A 17,761-nucleotide genomic window follows, 5' to 3' on the forward strand; every position below is an offset into this window, starting at 1 on the left:
TTTTTCATGCAGAAAAAAGACACCATCCAATTTCAACAACTTATAACAATAACATTGGCATCAGATTACACAATCAAACTTCCTAATACTGATGACACTAATTACAAACTTAGACACATGCATGCATACATCATTATTCGAAGGGACTGATCCCTTTATTTAAAGCTGATGGTGACCTCTACGATACAAATTAAGACACTCAGTCATTTTATGATGTCGATGGAAGGGGACCAATTTGAAGAAACTTGTCATGGTACTCCATAAAGCAAATCTCAAAGCCTCTCTCAGGCACATTTACCTTCCACTCTTCAAATGCCTCTAAGACCTTTGGCATTGTCGTCCCATGATCACTGACCACCCTTGTAGACCATTTGGCTTTCAACATGGCCCATCTACTCTCATTCTTGAAGGAAAGCAATAACTTTTGAATTTCCTGGTTCCCAATGTCAGATTTAGTCTTCTTCCGAATCTCGAAGTGTTTCCAAAAACGTTTCTTTTTGTGGCCTTTTCCAACACAAGACAATTCTATGAAAGTCAATGCGTTTTTTATGACTGAATCCTCCGACACAACATTTACTTTCTTAGAAAATTCTTCAATCCATATGTTGTCCTTGCCTCCACAAATGAAAGTATACTCTTCGATCTGATTGCACAAGATATATATGCCTGAACTCAAATTTCATGTGATGGCGCATTATGAATTTTGCCTAAAATTGCATGCATGAATATGTGCATGTGTGTATATGCATGTATGTGCAAAAGATATGTAAGTTCATTTAGAGTTTTGAAAAAGACTTTACTGCGTAAGGTCCAGGTGGTCTCATGATAGATGAGAAATAACATCTTTCCAGTAGTACTATTTCATGTAGCTGAATCAAGTGGTGTACATCTTTCTTTTCCACATCCCCTTGTGGGTTCATCACCAAGAAAATAGGCTTATTGTTGAAGTGCCACTCCTCCTTAATGAACTTAATGCCTGCTACTGGTGAAAAGTACTGCACTATGTACCATGGTATCTTAGACTGCAACATTTCAAACTTCTTTCGCAGGTCATCAATCCACTGTTCCACAATTGGGATCCATACAATTTTGTACTCGTGCCCTTTCTTCCTATTTATTTCATCATAAATTCGTATAAAAATCGAGATATCATACCTAGAGATGTCAAGGCTTGAAATGAACAATATAACATTCATCTCCTTCAACACGTCGATGCTAACCTGTTTGTGCAAGACAATTGTGAAAAATCAAGTCAATTGCTCGAGCTATAAATTATTCTTGAATATATGAGCTGCAGAAGTAAGAAAAAAAAATTCTAAAATAAGCATATATGTGGGTTTTGGTTTGTAAAGCTAACCATTTGATTGGTGGAACCGTCAATGAGAGGCTGCATGCCATCCCAGCTAGCGAAAATTAACCCCTTGAAAACCTCCACTACTTCATCAGGAGTTTGTAAAAGTTCCTTTAGTTTCCTTGCCTTCTTTTTCTCTACAATGAACAATGATACTTGGTCAGCATTGTTGCCTATTTTGAAGCGATTATAATGCATGTGCAATAGATTCAATGGAGCATATATATGCTTCCTTATGATTGAAATCGGCCTTTGGCTAACCAATTGTTTTTCCTATCCTGCTTTTTAGATCGAAGAGGATGGCAGTGATATTCTCGAACAAGGGAAATTGATCTTGTGTCTTGTCCCTGAAATCAGACAATTAGCCATGGTCATTTGCAATAGATTAAAAGAACTATATTATCTATCGATATTTTGTTCTGACACACTCCGAGTCGACATGCACCTAGCTATGAATTGGCAAATAAGCAATTGCATTACAATTTTTATAATTGTGACATGACAATGTGATTTCTACTCGAAATTTTTGAGAATATATATAGTACATGTTAAGGGCAAGAACTTACTCAATATTGCTAGTGAGATAACACATATGAGTTGCGCAAGCTACAATAGCAATGATAATCCAGTAGACATATGTTGGTTCATCCTCCATATCATTGTTAAATAGGTTGTTCAACTTAAAGATGGACTTCATGACGTCCATCGTGTAATTGATAATTTCGTTAAGTTCTATTATCGTCCCACGTATATGTTTTTTAAGCTGGATAACAGGCATTAAATTCTCGTAATCCAAAGTAAAAGCCGCAAGTGTCAACACTGCCTTACCTTCCCATGAATAGTTTGAGAGTTTGTTAAGTATTGCCATTGTTGTTTTGTGTGCAAATTCCACACCTGGAGCCTTGCCTGCCATCTAAAAAAAATTCGTTCTAATTTGGTAACTATACAGTAAAAACGATGGCATTCATCTCAATCATAATTCATGACACAAACATTAATTGGGGAAAAAAATGTTATTCTTTGGATAATACCTTAGAGGAAAGCCGCTTGAGTATGCATAATAGTGGATCCAAGCTGGTTGTGGACACCTTATCTTCCAGGTTTACATGGCCCTATATTTATTGTAAGTCACAAGTGTTGGGGTTATCCCACATCGGTTATGGAAGAGGCTAGTAGTCAGTTTATAAGTGTGAGGGAAAGCCTCACCTTTTGAGTTAGCTTTTGGGGTTGGAAGAGGTACCCAAGACCACCCAACACTGGTATCAAAGCCCAAGTTTACCAACAAGTCTCGGCCCAACAATTCACGAGAGAAACGGGTTGTCGCTGCTCCAACCGAGGACCCGATGTGTGAGGGAGATATTGTTGGGGTTATCCCACATCGGTTGTGAAAGGGGCTGGTGGTCAGTTTATAAGTGTGAGGAAAAACCTCACCTCTTAAGCTAGCTTTTGGGGTTGAGATAGGCCCAATACCACCCAACACTAGTATCAGAGCCCAGGTTTACCAACAAGTCTCAGCCCAACAGTTTACGGGAGAAACAGGTTGTTGTTGCTCCGACCCAGTCCCGATGTGTGAGCGGAAGATTGTTGGGGTTATCCCACATCGGTTATGGAAGGGGCTGGTGATCACTTTATAAGTATGAGGGAAAACCTCACCTCTTGAGTTAGCTTTTGGGGTTGAGATAGGCTCAAGACCACCCAATACTGGTATCAGAGCCCAGGTTTACCAACAAGTCTCGGCCCAACAGTCCACGGGAGAAACGGGTTGTCGTTGCTCCGACCCAGGGCCCGATGTGTGAGGGAGAGATTGTTGGGGGTATCCTATATCGGTTGTGGAAGGGGCTGGTGGTCGGTTTATAAGTGTGAGAGAAGGCCTCACCTCTTGAGCTAGCTTTTGGGGTTGAGAGAGGTACCTAAGACCACCCAAGACTGGTATCAGAACCCAGGTTTACCAACAAGTCTTAGCCCAACAATTCACGGGAAAAATGGGTTGTCGCTGCTCCGACCCAGGGCCCAATGTGTGAAGGGGAGATTGTTTAGGTTATCCCACATCAGTTGTGGAAGGGGCTGGTGGTCAGTTTATAAGTGTGAGGAAAAGCCTCACCTCTTAAGTTAGCTTTTGGGGTTGAGAGAGGTACATAAGACCACCCAACAACAAGTAATCATGAGTGAAAGAAACCTCAATGACTAAAAATAACATTATCCATCTATTAGTTCTCTGCTGTATATATACCCAACTCTCATACTAGAAGAAAAAAGTGAAAAAAAAAGGAAAAAAAAAATCTTATGAAGAATATATATATATGATGGGGTAGAAAAACATATATGCCTTCTGTAAGACAAAGTGAAAAGTAAGGGTTGCACGCTTAAGAATGCTTTCGACGACAACGAAAAGAGAGTGGGCATCAATGTTTTCGTTAGTAGGAACATGGGCTATAGAAATTAGATCCAGGATCTGCTCGTCGGACATGATTAACACATTCGGCTCACCGGCCTTAATGGGTTGCAGTGCGGTAACTGGCAGCATCATATTGGTGGCCATAGTAAGTAACGTTGTCTATTGCAATTCTCTCAATTCATTCGAGTCTTTCAATTTTGACATTAGTTACAGATGCATGAGACTATGAGACACATCCCATGCAGGATGGGATCGGACTTACCAAGACGACTAAGCATGGATTGACGTACCCCTCGAAGCACTTGTATATATATGGATTATCATCTTCACCTTTGGTTAGCTCTTGTTCTAACTTCTAATTAAGTGGTAAATCCAAGAGCCTGGCGTGTTAAGCAAAGTTGACATGGCCTGCAATTGATCGTTGCATACGTGTTAAGCAAAAAATATGATTTGATATATATTTATCTCCCCATATAGGGCCTAGCGTGTTAATTATATATTGAGCCTGGCGTGTTAAGCAAAAATGATTAATACAAATACAGTAGCTAATGTATTTGTATTAATTATTTTCATTTACCCCAATTCTCTTACGAATAAGAGTATTTGTGAGAACCCCGATTTGGCATTATGGTAGTTAAGGCCCAACTTATCACGGATTCACGTCAATAAACATAAAAGAGACTGAAACCATATCTAATAGGATTGACGAGAAGAAAAAAAAAATGGATAAAATATAAGAGAGGAAAAAAATAATTAAAACTATACCCCTGTGGTATATATATATATATGAGGATGGCAATATTTTAAAGTCAAAATTTTTGAGAGATTCATTCATATATAAGCATTTTTAAAGAATATAAAAGCCATATATAATTTTATCGGACAAGATTTATTAATATTAGAGAGACAACGTCGTGGCACACATGATGGAACAAAAAAATTAAAACGGCGTTTGTTTAGGAAAAATCAGAAGAAAGACGAAGAATTATTGAGGCTTAGCGAGTTAGCCTACTTACCTGATATCCCTAGCTCTTTGAGCAATTTTTTTTCCTTTCCCTTCCTCTCCGCCTCTTCCCCCTCCTTTGATCCTTCGTTATTTTTTCTGCTTGTTTATTGTCGGTGATGTTCTTGGGGTTTCACTCAAACTTCTCCCTCCATCTGAGTGCGCCACCGATCTCCTTTGCGTGCTCTGCCGCCCACCGTCCTCTGCTGGGCTTTTCCTTGCGCCCCGACCGTGATGAGTTTCCGACGCCTCTTACATTTTCGGTTTCCAGCGAGCGCGAGCGATCGGCTCTTCTTTCCAGCTCTATCATCCTCTTGGTGTGCTTTTTATATTGTTTATTTCCCTGTAATTTGATCTGGTTTTCCTTTTTTGTTCTATTTGTTTTGTTTTGTTTCCTTGTAATCATTTTTATTTTTTATTGTAATAATGCTCGGTCTTCTCTCTCGATCTGCCCACCTAATGCTCTTTGGGTTTGTTGCTTTGGTCCAGACTTTTGGGTTGTAAATGTGAACGTTATCTTGGCTTTTGGAATGAGGAGAATGAGTTTTGCTTTGAAGTTCTCTACCCCCAGTGCCAAGGTTAGTCATAGGTTAACGGATTTTGTTTGAATCTGTAATGTAATACGTCATCTTTGACACTTGTAACCTTGTAACTTCGGCTATGGTTGCTTCAGAACTTTTGTTCTGTGTTATTTAAGCTTTATGCTCGTTTATCAATGAATGAGACGGAACTGATTCATTTCAAAAAAAAAAAAAAAAAATTGAAACCAAAAGTTTTAAATATTGAACACTCTTTAACACTCCAATTAGATTTTGACACGCGTAAAAATTTATTTTTCCTACTAAACATTATAGCACAGCATCATCTTTATACTTTAATCAAAGCAATACGTGGCCTCTGATTTAAAGAGAGCCCATAAAAAAACCGACGAGGCCCCGAATTCGTGAGCGTTTCTCAGTTGCGTGCTTTTGGGCCCAAGGCTCTAGAGTATAGGGTTTTAGCTTTCCCCAACATTCTCCAAATCTCCATTCAACGAACTCTCTCACTGGTACGAGTGAGTGAAAGCCTAAAGAACCAAAAATGAAAAAGCCTTTTGAGTCTTTAAGACACACACTGAGAGACTGAGAGAGAGCTGCGAATCGATCGCTACAATCACAAATCAAATTACTTCCCCGCAGGTATGTCTCCGTTTCTCTCTAAGCTTTCTTTCTTCAATGCGTTTAAGATCCTCCGTTTCGATTCCTTTTCTCTGCATTTCGTTCCTATTTTCTAGGGTTTCCGATACTACAATCCGGCTTAATTTTCTTAATTTTGTGTATTATATAGAAATAATATCAGACGAGAAGGTTCTCTAGGGTTCTGGAGTGAAGCTTATTTGGTGATTTTTTTTTTTTTTGATTTGGGTATTTAATCTAGTGTAGATTACTGGCACATGGTTTGGCTAAGGATTCTTTTATTTCTTTTTTACTCCCATTGCACTTGATGATGTGTATTTGTGTATCGGATGGTGTGTGTGGTTCTGGGTGTAGGGTTAGTTTGAGGATGTGTGTTTTGTTCGTTCCTCTTTTTTGGCATTGGTATATTAAGGCTGACTCACTGGCCCAAACTCAAACGGAACGGGGAAACATGTGCTATGATTCAACAACAATGAGTATATATATATATATATATATTTTGTGTTGTGTTCTTAAGCAGCGTGTGCTTGCTTGCCTTGCTCGAGGATTCATTTGCCATTTTTGAATTTCAAATTGTTTCCTCTTTTTTGGTAATAGGTTCCTTCATGGATTTTGAGGCTTTCTTTCTTTCTTTCTTTCTTTTTTTTTTTTTGGTATGTGTAGTTGAACATATTTCATTTCTCCTTTTGAATTTTATTTCACTTATGCTAATGTAATTTTATGATTACTGATTGCCTATATTCTGTTCCTCTCTCAGAGTATTGATATTTGTGAGTTAGGTGCTCACAGCACCTTGATTTTCTCGCACAGAGATGGCGGCCAATTTAGCAATGACCGGTATACTAGAAAAGGTATGATATTTTTGGGGCTTCTATTTGATTTGTGTGTATGTATGTATGCACGCACGCATGTATGTCTTTTTACAATGACTCATATTTGACCATATTTGACTCTTGTGTAACGGCAAATATGTGTGTCCCACATATTTTAGCTTTTCATGTTTTTTCACCTGTGAGTTTTTTTGCAGATGACAGGCAAGGATAAAGATTACAGATATATGGCAACATCTGATTTGCTAAACGAGTTAAACAAAGATAGTTTTAAAGCTGATTCTGATCTGGAGATAAAATTGTCAAATATAATCATACAACAGCTTGATGATGCAGCAGGAGATGTTTCGGGATTGGCAGTGAAATGGTATTGACTTGCCTCTGTATCCCCATTTTATATGATCAGGGATGCGGTTGCTTCTTTTGGTTGTCCGAGTGATGTTTGTCTCAGTAAAAGCATGCTTACATGATTGTATCTATTCTTGAACTGTCATATTCAGTGTTTTATAGGTGGTTATGAATGCCGTTCACATTTGTATTTAACGGGAAGGGTGGTGATAGGTCTTTTAACACGCTATAATCTCTTTCTTGGGGGTATGTAAAGAAGGGACAAGTCTTGACTGGATAATGTTCTTGAACTGAGTCTGCCAAAGAGAATTGTGTATCCTGTTCATCAATATTGCTTTGCATGATAAATATTTTTCAGTTTTTGAATTTGATTTCCCTTAGACGTTATAAGTCTTGCTGTTAGTTGCCGCTTGTTGATCATGTGTTCAGTTTAGATGGTAGTAGTCACTTCTGGATATTTAGTATGCATAAGTTTTGATAGCGCTATAATTTTTGATTGCCAAAATTCATCCTCTATAAAGTTCTAGTGGTACACTGGTAAGTTGGTGCAAATGCAGGATGGCACTTTGTTATTTCTTTTCCCAGTGATCTTCTGAAATTATGACTGGTCTGTCTGCTTATATGTTAGTTTATGCAAATGACGCAAAAAGATGAAGGGAAACTATTGCATAAAGAAATGCTATATAATATTGGTACTTTGTTGTGCATTTTTTCAGTTGATGTATATCCTTTTTTTTTTTTTTATGTGGTATTGCAGTCTTGCTCCATTGGTCAAGAAGGTGAGTGAAGCACGTGTTGTGGAGATGGCTAATAAACTCTGTGATAAACTGCTAAACGGGAAGGATCAACATCGGGACATTGCTAGCATAGCTTTGAAAACAATAGTTGCTGAAGTTGCAACACCATCTCTCGCCCAATCAATTCTTGTTGCAGTCACGCCACAATTGATAAAAGGAATTAATGGCCCCGTGAGTTCCTAAATTTAAATGTCACTTCTTTATCATATGGAAGCTTTTGGCATTCAAATGGGAAAGTGTTTTTGGATACCCCTTCACCATGTGAATCGAGTAATTTGAATTTGCAAACAAAATAATGTACGGAAGGTATCTAAGCAAATCTTGTATGCAATTAGAAGCAGATTAGAACTTTTCACTTATTCAGAAATAATAGGAAAATGCATGACAAATCTAAAAACTCAGAGAAAGGAATGCAACTCAAAACACCAAAATAAAGAAGCTCTCTTTAATTGCACTTGGTTTCCTTTTGTTCTGTTAATTATGTGAAATGTAGACAAAGGTTTGTTCACCCCCTCCTCCACTCTCTCTCTCTCTTCATCGTTTCCCATGTTAGAGACTTGTGTGCCCCTTGTAAATTTTGTTTTATATTAGGTCAAAAAGGGAATTCTTTAAACATGATCATGGTTTTTTTTTTTTTTTTTGATAAATATAACATGTTCATGAGATTAATATAGAATATCCTTTTCTAGTTCCTACCAGCCCTTTTTAGAGAGATTTTGAAGGCAATATGACATCAATTCCTTCCTTTGTTGATTTTGGTTCCAGTTTGCAATGTCGATGAAGGCTTGGCTAATATTATTATTATTATTATTATGACGAGGAACCCCTTCAAGGTAAGGCTACTTCAGGTACTCACTCATGTTGGGTAAACCTTAAACCTGTGCAATGCATCCTCTCCACACAAATTGGGTAATACTTTGGCTTTGCCGGCAGCTGGCTTCAAGGAATTGCTTGCACCCAAGGGATTCAAATCTTAGACCTGATCGAAATGCCATCAAGACCAAGGCCCCTACCACTTGAGTCAACCCCTTGGGGTTAGGCCTGGCTAGTATTTTGGGTTGTAAGGTATCTCTTTTCCCACAAAATATCTCAATGTTCCCTTGGGAGCTTCGATTAAGGTCAAATTTATTTGGGATGACATCGTTGAGAAGATGAGTGTCGTTTGGCTGGTCAGAAAAGGATGTACTTGTCAAAGGATGTGAGAGTTACTCTGATTAAAAGCACTTTATTTAATTATCCTACCTACTTCATGTCTTTCCCCCCTCCTTGTTGGTGTTGGCAATCGCTTAGAAAAGTTGCATCATAATTTTTTGTGGGTTGGCATAGATGAAGTGTTCATATATCGCTTGGTTAGCTAGACTAAGGTATGTATTTTCTGATCTCAAAAGGAGGGTTGGGGGTTCGAAATTTGCTTGTGTTCAATCGATCTCTTTTAGGGAAGTGATTTTGGTGCTATTCTCGTCATAAGAGAGGCCTTTTGGAGGTTGGTTGCGGACCCTAAATATGGCAGTGCATAGGAGGGTGGTGTGGTGTTCCAATGGGGTCCATGGGTTGTATGGGGTAAGACTTTAGAAAAATATCAAGAGGGACTGGGGCGAGTTTTCTAGTCATTCGAGACTTGTGGAGGGTGATGGCTCTAAAGTTAAGTTTTGGCATGATGTATGGTGGGCTTGGGGGGGACCAAACCCTCGGGACAACTTTTTTGGACTTGCATGGAATAGTCCATTTTAAGGAAGTTGTAGTGGCAGACCATTTGGAGCTCTCTAGTACCTCTCATAAGTGGAATATTAACTTTCTCAGAGTAGCTCACGATTGGGAGGTGGATCCCTTTACCTCTTTCACGTCGTTATTTTTTGTTAGAGTGAGAGGGTTTGGTGAAAACAAGCTTTGCTGGTTACCCTCTAAGAGAGACTTGTTTGATGTCTGAGCATACTATAATGTTCTTATTCCTCATGATAGTACTTATTTCCCTTAGGTTCGAATCCCGTCATTTCTCTTAGGTTCGAATCCCGTCATTTCCCTTAGGTTCAAATCCCTTGATTGCAAATAATTCCCTAGGCCACACCCCTGGCGAAAGCTAGATTTAACCGATCCGTGAGGTGGGGGTGTGTTACACGGGTTTGAAGTTTATCCTTCGGGGGTGGGTACACGAAGTGGCCCTATCTTGGGGGGTTTCCTGTCATAGAAAAAATATAGTACTCATTTCCCTTAGAGGGATATTTGGCGGAATAAGGTTTCCTTGAGAGGTGTTCTTTGCTTGGACTGCAGCATTAGGGAAGATCTTCATCATGGACAATCTAAGGAAATAACATGTCATTGTGGTTTAGTGGCTTTGCATGTGCAAGAAAAATGTGGAGGAAGTGGATCATAATTTACTCCATTTTGAGATTGCCAATGCTCTTTGGAATGGTATCTTTAGCAATGCTCTTTTTTCTTTGCATGTGTGAGTTGGATGGGGAGTCAGTTGACCATCTCTTTCTTCATTGTGGGGTTGCGCGGATGTTGTGGAATGCTGTCTTCACTCGTTTTGGTTTGTGTTGGGTGATGCCTGGTAGCGTCAGGGGGTTGTATGCTTCTTGGTGGGCAGGAGGCAATTCTCGTAGCGCCGTGGTGTGGAAGATGGTTCCTCTTTGCCTTATGTGGTGCATTTGGATTGAGAGGAATGCTAGATATTTCGAGGACTCGTCTAGGAACATTGATGACCTTATTCACTTTTTCTTGTACACCCTTTTCACTTGGACTACTGGTTGGCTAGCGCCCTTAGCATTCAGCTTCCCTGACTTCCTTTTTATGTTTTCTTCTTCTTTTTCTCCCTCTTAGTCACTCCTTTGTATACTCCCTGTGTACTAGGGTTGCGCCCCTCTGCGCTTTGTTTGATACATCTTTATTACTTATCAAAAAAAAAAGCAATGAAGGGCCTGGGTTATGCTTACTCGGGTGGTAGATTTCTTTGCTTGTTGGGAAGCGATGCAGTTTGGAAGATGATTTTATTCTGCCTTATGTGGCGTCTTTAGAGAGAAAGTAATGATTGGAGCTTCGAGGACTTTAGGGAAACTCATATGCACATAAATGAGGAAAAAAGATTAACTGGAGACCACTATGGCTTCCCATTTTCTGTTTTCTTGTTTGCTTAGCTATAAATATGGCTTTATTGTATTCGTTTTGTTTACCGGATTTTAATATGGCTTCATATTTAACAATTGGCTACCTAAATAAATTTATATTATGGTATGTCAGTGCTACCGGAAGCTTTGGGGAAGTTTGGGGTGGACTTACTAATAAGATGCTTTCAGCAATTGTCTGCTTTGTACTTGCTACCCAATGTTCTATGCTATCATTGTATTATTTTATTTAGTTCTTGCATTGTGGCATATTATCCATAAATTAACGGTGGGCTTCCTGCTAATTTTTTACTTCCGTGTTTTTACTCAGGGCCCAAGTACAGAGATTAAGTGTGAATGTCTTGATATCTTATGTGATGTCCTCCATAAATTTGGTAATCTAATGGCAGCCGACCACGAACTACTTTTATGTGCTTTGTTGCCCCAGTTGAATTCCAATCAAGCTAGTGTTCGAAAGAAGACCGTGTCTTGTATTGGTAAGGTTTATTAAATTTGTGTAGTTGATTATGTTTATTTAAGTTTTACTTTGATAAGGTACGCTCTTAATGTTTTTAGCTACTTCCTCAATGTTTTTTAGTTTTTGGTTGCTTTGCCTTGAATCTTTCATTTGGTGGAATATGATAAGAGTACAACATAAACATCTTTAGCCTATCTCACCAATCAGAATTCATCTGGTTTTGATCATTTTGGTCAGAATTCATCTGCTTTCCATATTTAAGGGAAATCAACATTCAGTTGGAGATACTGTGGCTGTTTTGATTTCTGACCTTTAAAACGAGAAGTCCTCTCTCCCCTTTAATATGGAAAGCAGGACTGGGATTCCTCTTCTGTTAAATCGGTTGTTGCTGCTTTTTTATTTTGTATACTTTTAAGTTGAATTGACTTATCAAAAAAAAAAAAAACTTTTAAGTTGAATTGTGAACAACATTTTATTTCTATCGTCAGTTCCTTAAAAACCAAAATATTAGGCACACTGTTAAGTGAAAATACGTAATATGATACATGATGTACCTATATATGAAGAAAAAGATTCATAGTGTACCTTTATGAAGAAAAGATTCAGGGCACTTAATAAGTGTTTTGTTTGACTATGTTAGAGTAGCCTGAAATTGGCATATGATTAATGTGGTGCCAGTCCATGCCCACTTGAAAAACTTGCATCGCTGCACTTTCTTTGAGTTTGTAATATAAAATTTTGTCCCAAAGGGTACAGTATATTTAACTTGGCACATTCTTTGTCTTCAGCATCTCTTGCTTCAAGCTTGTCAGATGATTTGCTGGCTAAGGCAACAATTGAAGTTGTTAGGAACTTGAGAAATAAGGGCAGAAAATCGGAATTGACCCGCACAAACATTCAAATGATTGGTGCTTTGAGGTGAGCTACATAATATATTTTGTACCTTAAATTTTGGTTTCCTCTTACCACATTTACTTTTGTGGCGACATTACTTGATATTCTTGACTTAGAAAGGCTTAGATGATGTTGTAAGCGCAGTTCTTTTCCTTTTTAATATATATTCACATAGATTTTGTTTTTCTACCTAGGCATGATAGGCAGAAACCTTTTATGTCAAGGCAGATAATGAATATATGTTTTACAATTGTCATTTATTTCTGCATTTATATCTGTTTTAATATATTTCTTTTTAAAATAAGATTGAAATGCACACAGCCTAGGCCTGGGGTGTCAAAGTGTTGTCTACTTTGGACATAGACACGTGGCAGACAAACCTCCAACATGTGCTGGACATGTGCCTTCATGTGTTACAATAATAGAATAATGATTCTATGGCAAGACATACATTGGGAACAAACTTGGACGTGGGTTTTTCTTACATGTTTTTTTTCCTTTTAAAGTTGAAGGTTTTCTTAAGAGAGTAGCTGGAAGATAAAAATTATGGTGAATCATCTTCAAAATTGTGTTTGTGTGTGTGTGAGAGAGAGAGAGAGAGAGAGAGAGAGGCTTGTAGTTTACTTATTTTCATGTCCTGTGTTTATTTAAGAAAGTAATTGGAAGATAAAAATTATGGTGAATCATCTTCAAAATTGTGTTTGTGTGTGTGTGCGCGCGCGTGTGCGTGAGAGAGAGAGAGAGACTTGTAGTTTACTTATTTTCTTAAGAAACTAATTAAAAGGTAAAAATTATGGTGAATCATTTCAAAATTGTGTTTGTGTGTGGATGGCTGGCAACACTCAGAATGTTGCTGTGTGGAAGATGGTACTTTCGTGCTTTTTGTGGTGTCTTTGGAGGAAAAGAAATGATAGAAGTTTTGAGGACCGCGAGAGGACTTTGGAGGAGATTAAGTCTTTATTTTTCAATACTGTGTATCTTTGAACAACTATTTTTGTTTTCCCTTTGGTGATTAGTTTTCATGAGTTTCTTGTTCTTTTTGCTCCTACTAGTTAGGTGGCTTCTCTTGTATACTCCATGTGTATCGGGGAGTGCCTTACGCTTTTATTAATATCTTGATTAAAAAAATAAATGTGTTTGTGTGTGTGTGAGAAAGAAAGAGAGATGTAGTTTACTTATTTTCATGTCCTATGTTGTCATCTCTATTTTAACGTTGGGATTGCTTAAAATTATGAATAAGGATTAGCACTGCCTTCCATTAAAGTTACCAAATCTGAACGGTTTGGCCATATTTATATGACTTTTTTGTTAAGTAGTAATTGCTGTTTATTGCTTTGTCTGTTAATCGATGTTTTTGTCTTGGATTATGGAAGTGTTCACTAAGTGTTTTATCTGTTTTTGGTCTAAAGGATTAAATGTCGTTTGCTAACATATTATATTTCTATGGTGTTCTAGTCGTGCTGTTGGATATCGTTTTGGACCTCATCTTGGTGACACGGTTCCAGTGCTGATAAATTACTGCACAAGCGCATCAGAGAATGATGAGGAGCTTCGTGAGTATAGCTTACAGGTAATGTTTTTGTTGTTTTTGTCATTCTTTTCTGAGTTTCTTCCTTTTGTTGTTTAGATGGCTGTGATACTTCTAGCATATTACTTGTGCTTATGTTATTTCTTCCTACTCTTCTTTTCCCTTTATATGTGTTATATTTTGACTGCAGGCACTAGAAAGCTTTCTGCTCAGGTGCCCTAGGGATATTTCTTCATATTGTGATAAAATTCTTCATCTTTCTCTGGAATATCTAAGTTATGACCCAAACTTCACTGATAACATGGAGGAGGACACTGATGATGAGAGTCATGAGGAGGAGGAAGATGAGTATGTTTTACTTAGATTTATGTATGAGTCAATATTTCACATTTGTGGATGGACTTGTTAATTATGTCATGTCACTTGGTTTATTTTGTAGCGAGAGTGCAAATGAATACACAGATGATGAGGATGTAAGTTGGAAAGTCCGAAGAGCAGCTGCTAAATGCTTAGCAGCATTAATTGTGTCTCGCCCTGAACTGCTCTCAAAGCTATATGAGGAGGTAAATTCAAAATTCTGAATTTGGTCAGAAACAAAAAGGGAATCTTTCATGATATTGATCTTAGGTTTCCTATATGGTCGGTCTTATATATAAAAAAGTTTTCCTATATGGTTTGAGCCTAATTGGTAGCAAGCTCTATTAGACATTTGATTCTTTGTTTTGCAGGCTTGTCCAAAATTGATCGATAGATTCAAAGAGAGAGAAGAAAATGTGAAGGTAAACCTTCAATGAATTATTATTATTATTTGGATAATTTATTACTTCTGATGTTGTCGGTTATCTAATATTGTTGTGCTGCAGATGGATGTCTTCAATACATTCATTGAGCTACTGCGGCAAACTGGAAATGTTACGAAAGGGCAGAATGACATTAATGATTTGAGGCAAGTCAATTTTTATGTTCTTCTGGTGCCAAAGAGTCGCATGATTTTTTTTTCTTTTTGACAAGTTATGGTGTGTGTATGGATGGGTGCCGGTTGGAATTCTTATAAAGTAATCACAAACATTTTACTAATTCCACGTGATAGCATGTTTCTGTGTTATGTTTTTCTTTATTCTTGAAATTGGAGTATCACAACTCAAGGCCTTTCTAACCCCCACACCAAAGCCCCCCCTCCCCCCAGAAAAAGTCAGATAAATTAAACAGTAACAAATAGAATAAAAGTGAGTAACTCCTTGACAACAAACACAGATGGTTTAGTACATTGATTCTGAATCACATAAGAATCCAACAGATGCCTTTGGTGTTGACGTCTCAATGGTTTTGTTAAGAGCTTGATAGCTAAATGGGTGGAGGACATCTGAAGATTGAATCTACATTTTTGTCCAAGGAATTTTATTATCTGACCAACATAGACAGACATGATTTTGTGGAGATGTTTAATCTTAATCATTGGACTCCTAAGGTAGTTTTGGGCCAGTTGAGAACTAAGGTGTATAGGAGCCATACATTGCCTGTTTGAATAATGTGCTTCATCATTGGATAAAATGGGTGATTTTTTCTCTCCCATACTGGTCTGTAAGGTGGAGAAAACCCATTAAAGTAGGTGGTTCACTAACACTTTTTTGTCCATAATTGAAAGATCACGACTCTTAGTTCTTCCTCACCCATCCTTTGTTTCTTGGTAACTCCCCGCCATCCAGGGGATGTTATTATAGTTGGCAGCATGTCCCAGTGTTTCTGATGAGTAGTCACTAGTTTTTTTTTTTTTTTGGATGGAGAGGAAATAATTAAATATTCTGCATTTTTATGTTTAAGGTCCAGTCCTTTCAATGGGTTTGTTTTTCCGAGTTCTGGGTTTTTTTATTCATCAACACTTCCTGATTGTTGCTGGTGGTGCTTGGTTTCCTGGCTAGCATTAATGTTATTGATGAAGAAGCTAATGCTAAAATTTTGGCATTTTGTGCAGTCCAAGATGGTTATTGAAGCAGGAAGTGCCAAAGATAGTTAAATCTATAAATAGGCAGCTACGTGAGAAATCCATCAAGACAAAGGTAGGAATTACTGATCGTTGTGGATCATAGGTAATGTTCCTATTATGCCAAATAATGTTTCATTTGTTTGCAGGTTGGTGCATTTTCTGTTTTAAAGGAACTTGTGGTTGTCTTGCCAGACTGCCTTGCAGACCACATTGGATCACTCATTCCAGGAATTGAAAAGGCATTAAGTGTGAGTAAATTGTCTGCTGCTGAGAGTTTGTAATGAAACTTGTCTACTTTTTTCCTTGATGCGGAATTATCCCTCTTTTCCCTAATTTCTTCTCTATTCTTCTCCAGGACAAATCCTCTACCTCAAATTTGAAGATTGAAGCTCTTATATTTACTAGATTGGTTTTAGCTTCTCATTCTCCTCCTGTTTTCCACCCTCACATTAAGGTATTAGCAGTAACTATGAATTTTATTTATTTATTTATTTTCATAAGTAATTTAATTTCATTAAAAAGTGCAAGGGCGCAACTCATGTATATAGGAAGTATAAAAAATAAATACTTAAACAGAAAAAGGAAAAATAGCCATAAAGTCATGAAAGCAAGAAATATGAAAGTAATCATAGACAGTCATCCAGTGGTAAAGGGTATTAAAGAAAAATCCTTTAATTCCACCATGGTCCTCTTGCGGTTTTCGAAACTTCAATAATTTCTCTCTCCAGATACACCACATTAATTTTAGTTACTGAATTCTGTGAAAAAAATCGTATATTTCCTGTAGTAGCTTCCATCTTACATCAAAAGATGCATTATGAGTTTCCAGGGGGGCTAAGATGCTGAAGTTGAATGAAGTTGATATTTGCTGTACTCTTTTAAGGGTGGCTAAGATGCATTCAAACTTGGTAGGTCAATGCTGCCTTAGTGAAGAGGTTTAGTTTGTCGAAATGTAAACAGTGTTCAGAAACAAAGTCCAAACTTTACTACCCATTGTCCTGATGCATTCTTTGTGGACATTTTCTTTTTCTGACAGTCTTATACCAAATTTGCAAGCCAAAGTCCAAACCATATATCTTGGATTCCCCAAAATTATGTTCATGTTTTCAAAAAGAGGCTGATCTCAGTCCATGTTCTTGTAATAGGTCCGACATCCTCATCTTTATTCTATGTATCCTACCCTCTATGTAGGATGGATCAATGCATTTAGATTCTAGTGCTTTATGGAAAGTGAAAAATATCCTACGTATCTGTCCATTTTGTTCTTTTGTTTTGGTAGTCCTCCTCTAGTTTGAGCCACTTGTTATCTTTTTTTTTTTTTTTGATAGGTAAATTTGTATATATCAAAAACCCAACAGGGCGCAACACGATTACACAGGGAGTATAAAAGAGTGCGTCTAAACACCCAATAAAAACCCTAAGCTCCCAAGGAGCACCCACAAGGAACCCAAAAAGAACCACCCAAGAACCCCCAAAATCAAAACACCCTACACAAGAAACACCCTACACAAAGGCTAACCCTACACATGATCACCCCACATCCCTAACCCTACTCGAGCCACCGCCCCTAGCCTCAAAGTTATCAGAGCATTCCAAATTCTTCACCCCCAGCGGCATCTTTTTCTTATGAAGCTGTTTAGCTTCCTTATCCTTCGCTCTCCGTGTATAACACTTGGAAACATAGGATTGTTTATCTATCAAAGCTTTGGCAGGTGCAGGAGGAAAAGAGAAAACCGGAGAAACAATAGCCCTCACCGGAGGAACAGTAGCCACCACCGGAGGAACAGAAGCCTCATCCCTCATCCTGCACTGAAGCCTCGCCGGATAAGTAGAAGCAATCGCAGGAATCGCCGGAGGAAAAGAGAATTGATTCACAG

General features: G+C 38.0%; 1 protein-coding gene across 1 annotated transcript in view; it reads left to right on the plus strand.

Annotated features, from left to right (window-relative positions):
* The first annotated feature begins 5,698 nt into the window (after positions 1-5,698).
* The window catches only part of LOC132177136 (cullin-associated NEDD8-dissociated protein 1), a 23,976-nt gene continuing 11,913 nt past the window's right edge, over positions 5,699-17,761 (plus strand). Inside the window, exons 1-14 of the mRNA XM_059589361.1 lie at positions 5,699-5,927; positions 6,682-6,775; positions 6,952-7,121; positions 7,860-8,070; positions 11,332-11,497; positions 12,267-12,396; positions 13,828-13,942; positions 14,091-14,248; positions 14,340-14,463; positions 14,629-14,679; positions 14,764-14,846; positions 15,873-15,957; positions 16,031-16,132; positions 16,240-16,338. Of these exons, the coding sequence (XP_059445344.1) occupies positions 6,737-6,775; positions 6,952-7,121; positions 7,860-8,070; positions 11,332-11,497; positions 12,267-12,396; positions 13,828-13,942; positions 14,091-14,248; positions 14,340-14,463; positions 14,629-14,679; positions 14,764-14,846; positions 15,873-15,957; positions 16,031-16,132; positions 16,240-16,338 (1,533 nt within the window). The 5' untranslated portion in view covers positions 5,699-5,927; positions 6,682-6,736. The remainder of the gene's footprint in view (positions 5,928-6,681; positions 6,776-6,951; positions 7,122-7,859; positions 8,071-11,331; positions 11,498-12,266; positions 12,397-13,827; positions 13,943-14,090; positions 14,249-14,339; positions 14,464-14,628; positions 14,680-14,763; positions 14,847-15,872; positions 15,958-16,030; positions 16,133-16,239; positions 16,339-17,761) is intronic.

This window comes from Corylus avellana, chromosome ca4 (assembly GCF_901000735.1).
Source record: "Corylus avellana chromosome ca4, CavTom2PMs-1.0".
Lineage (NCBI taxonomy): Eukaryota > Viridiplantae > Streptophyta > Magnoliopsida > Fagales > Betulaceae > Corylus > Corylus avellana.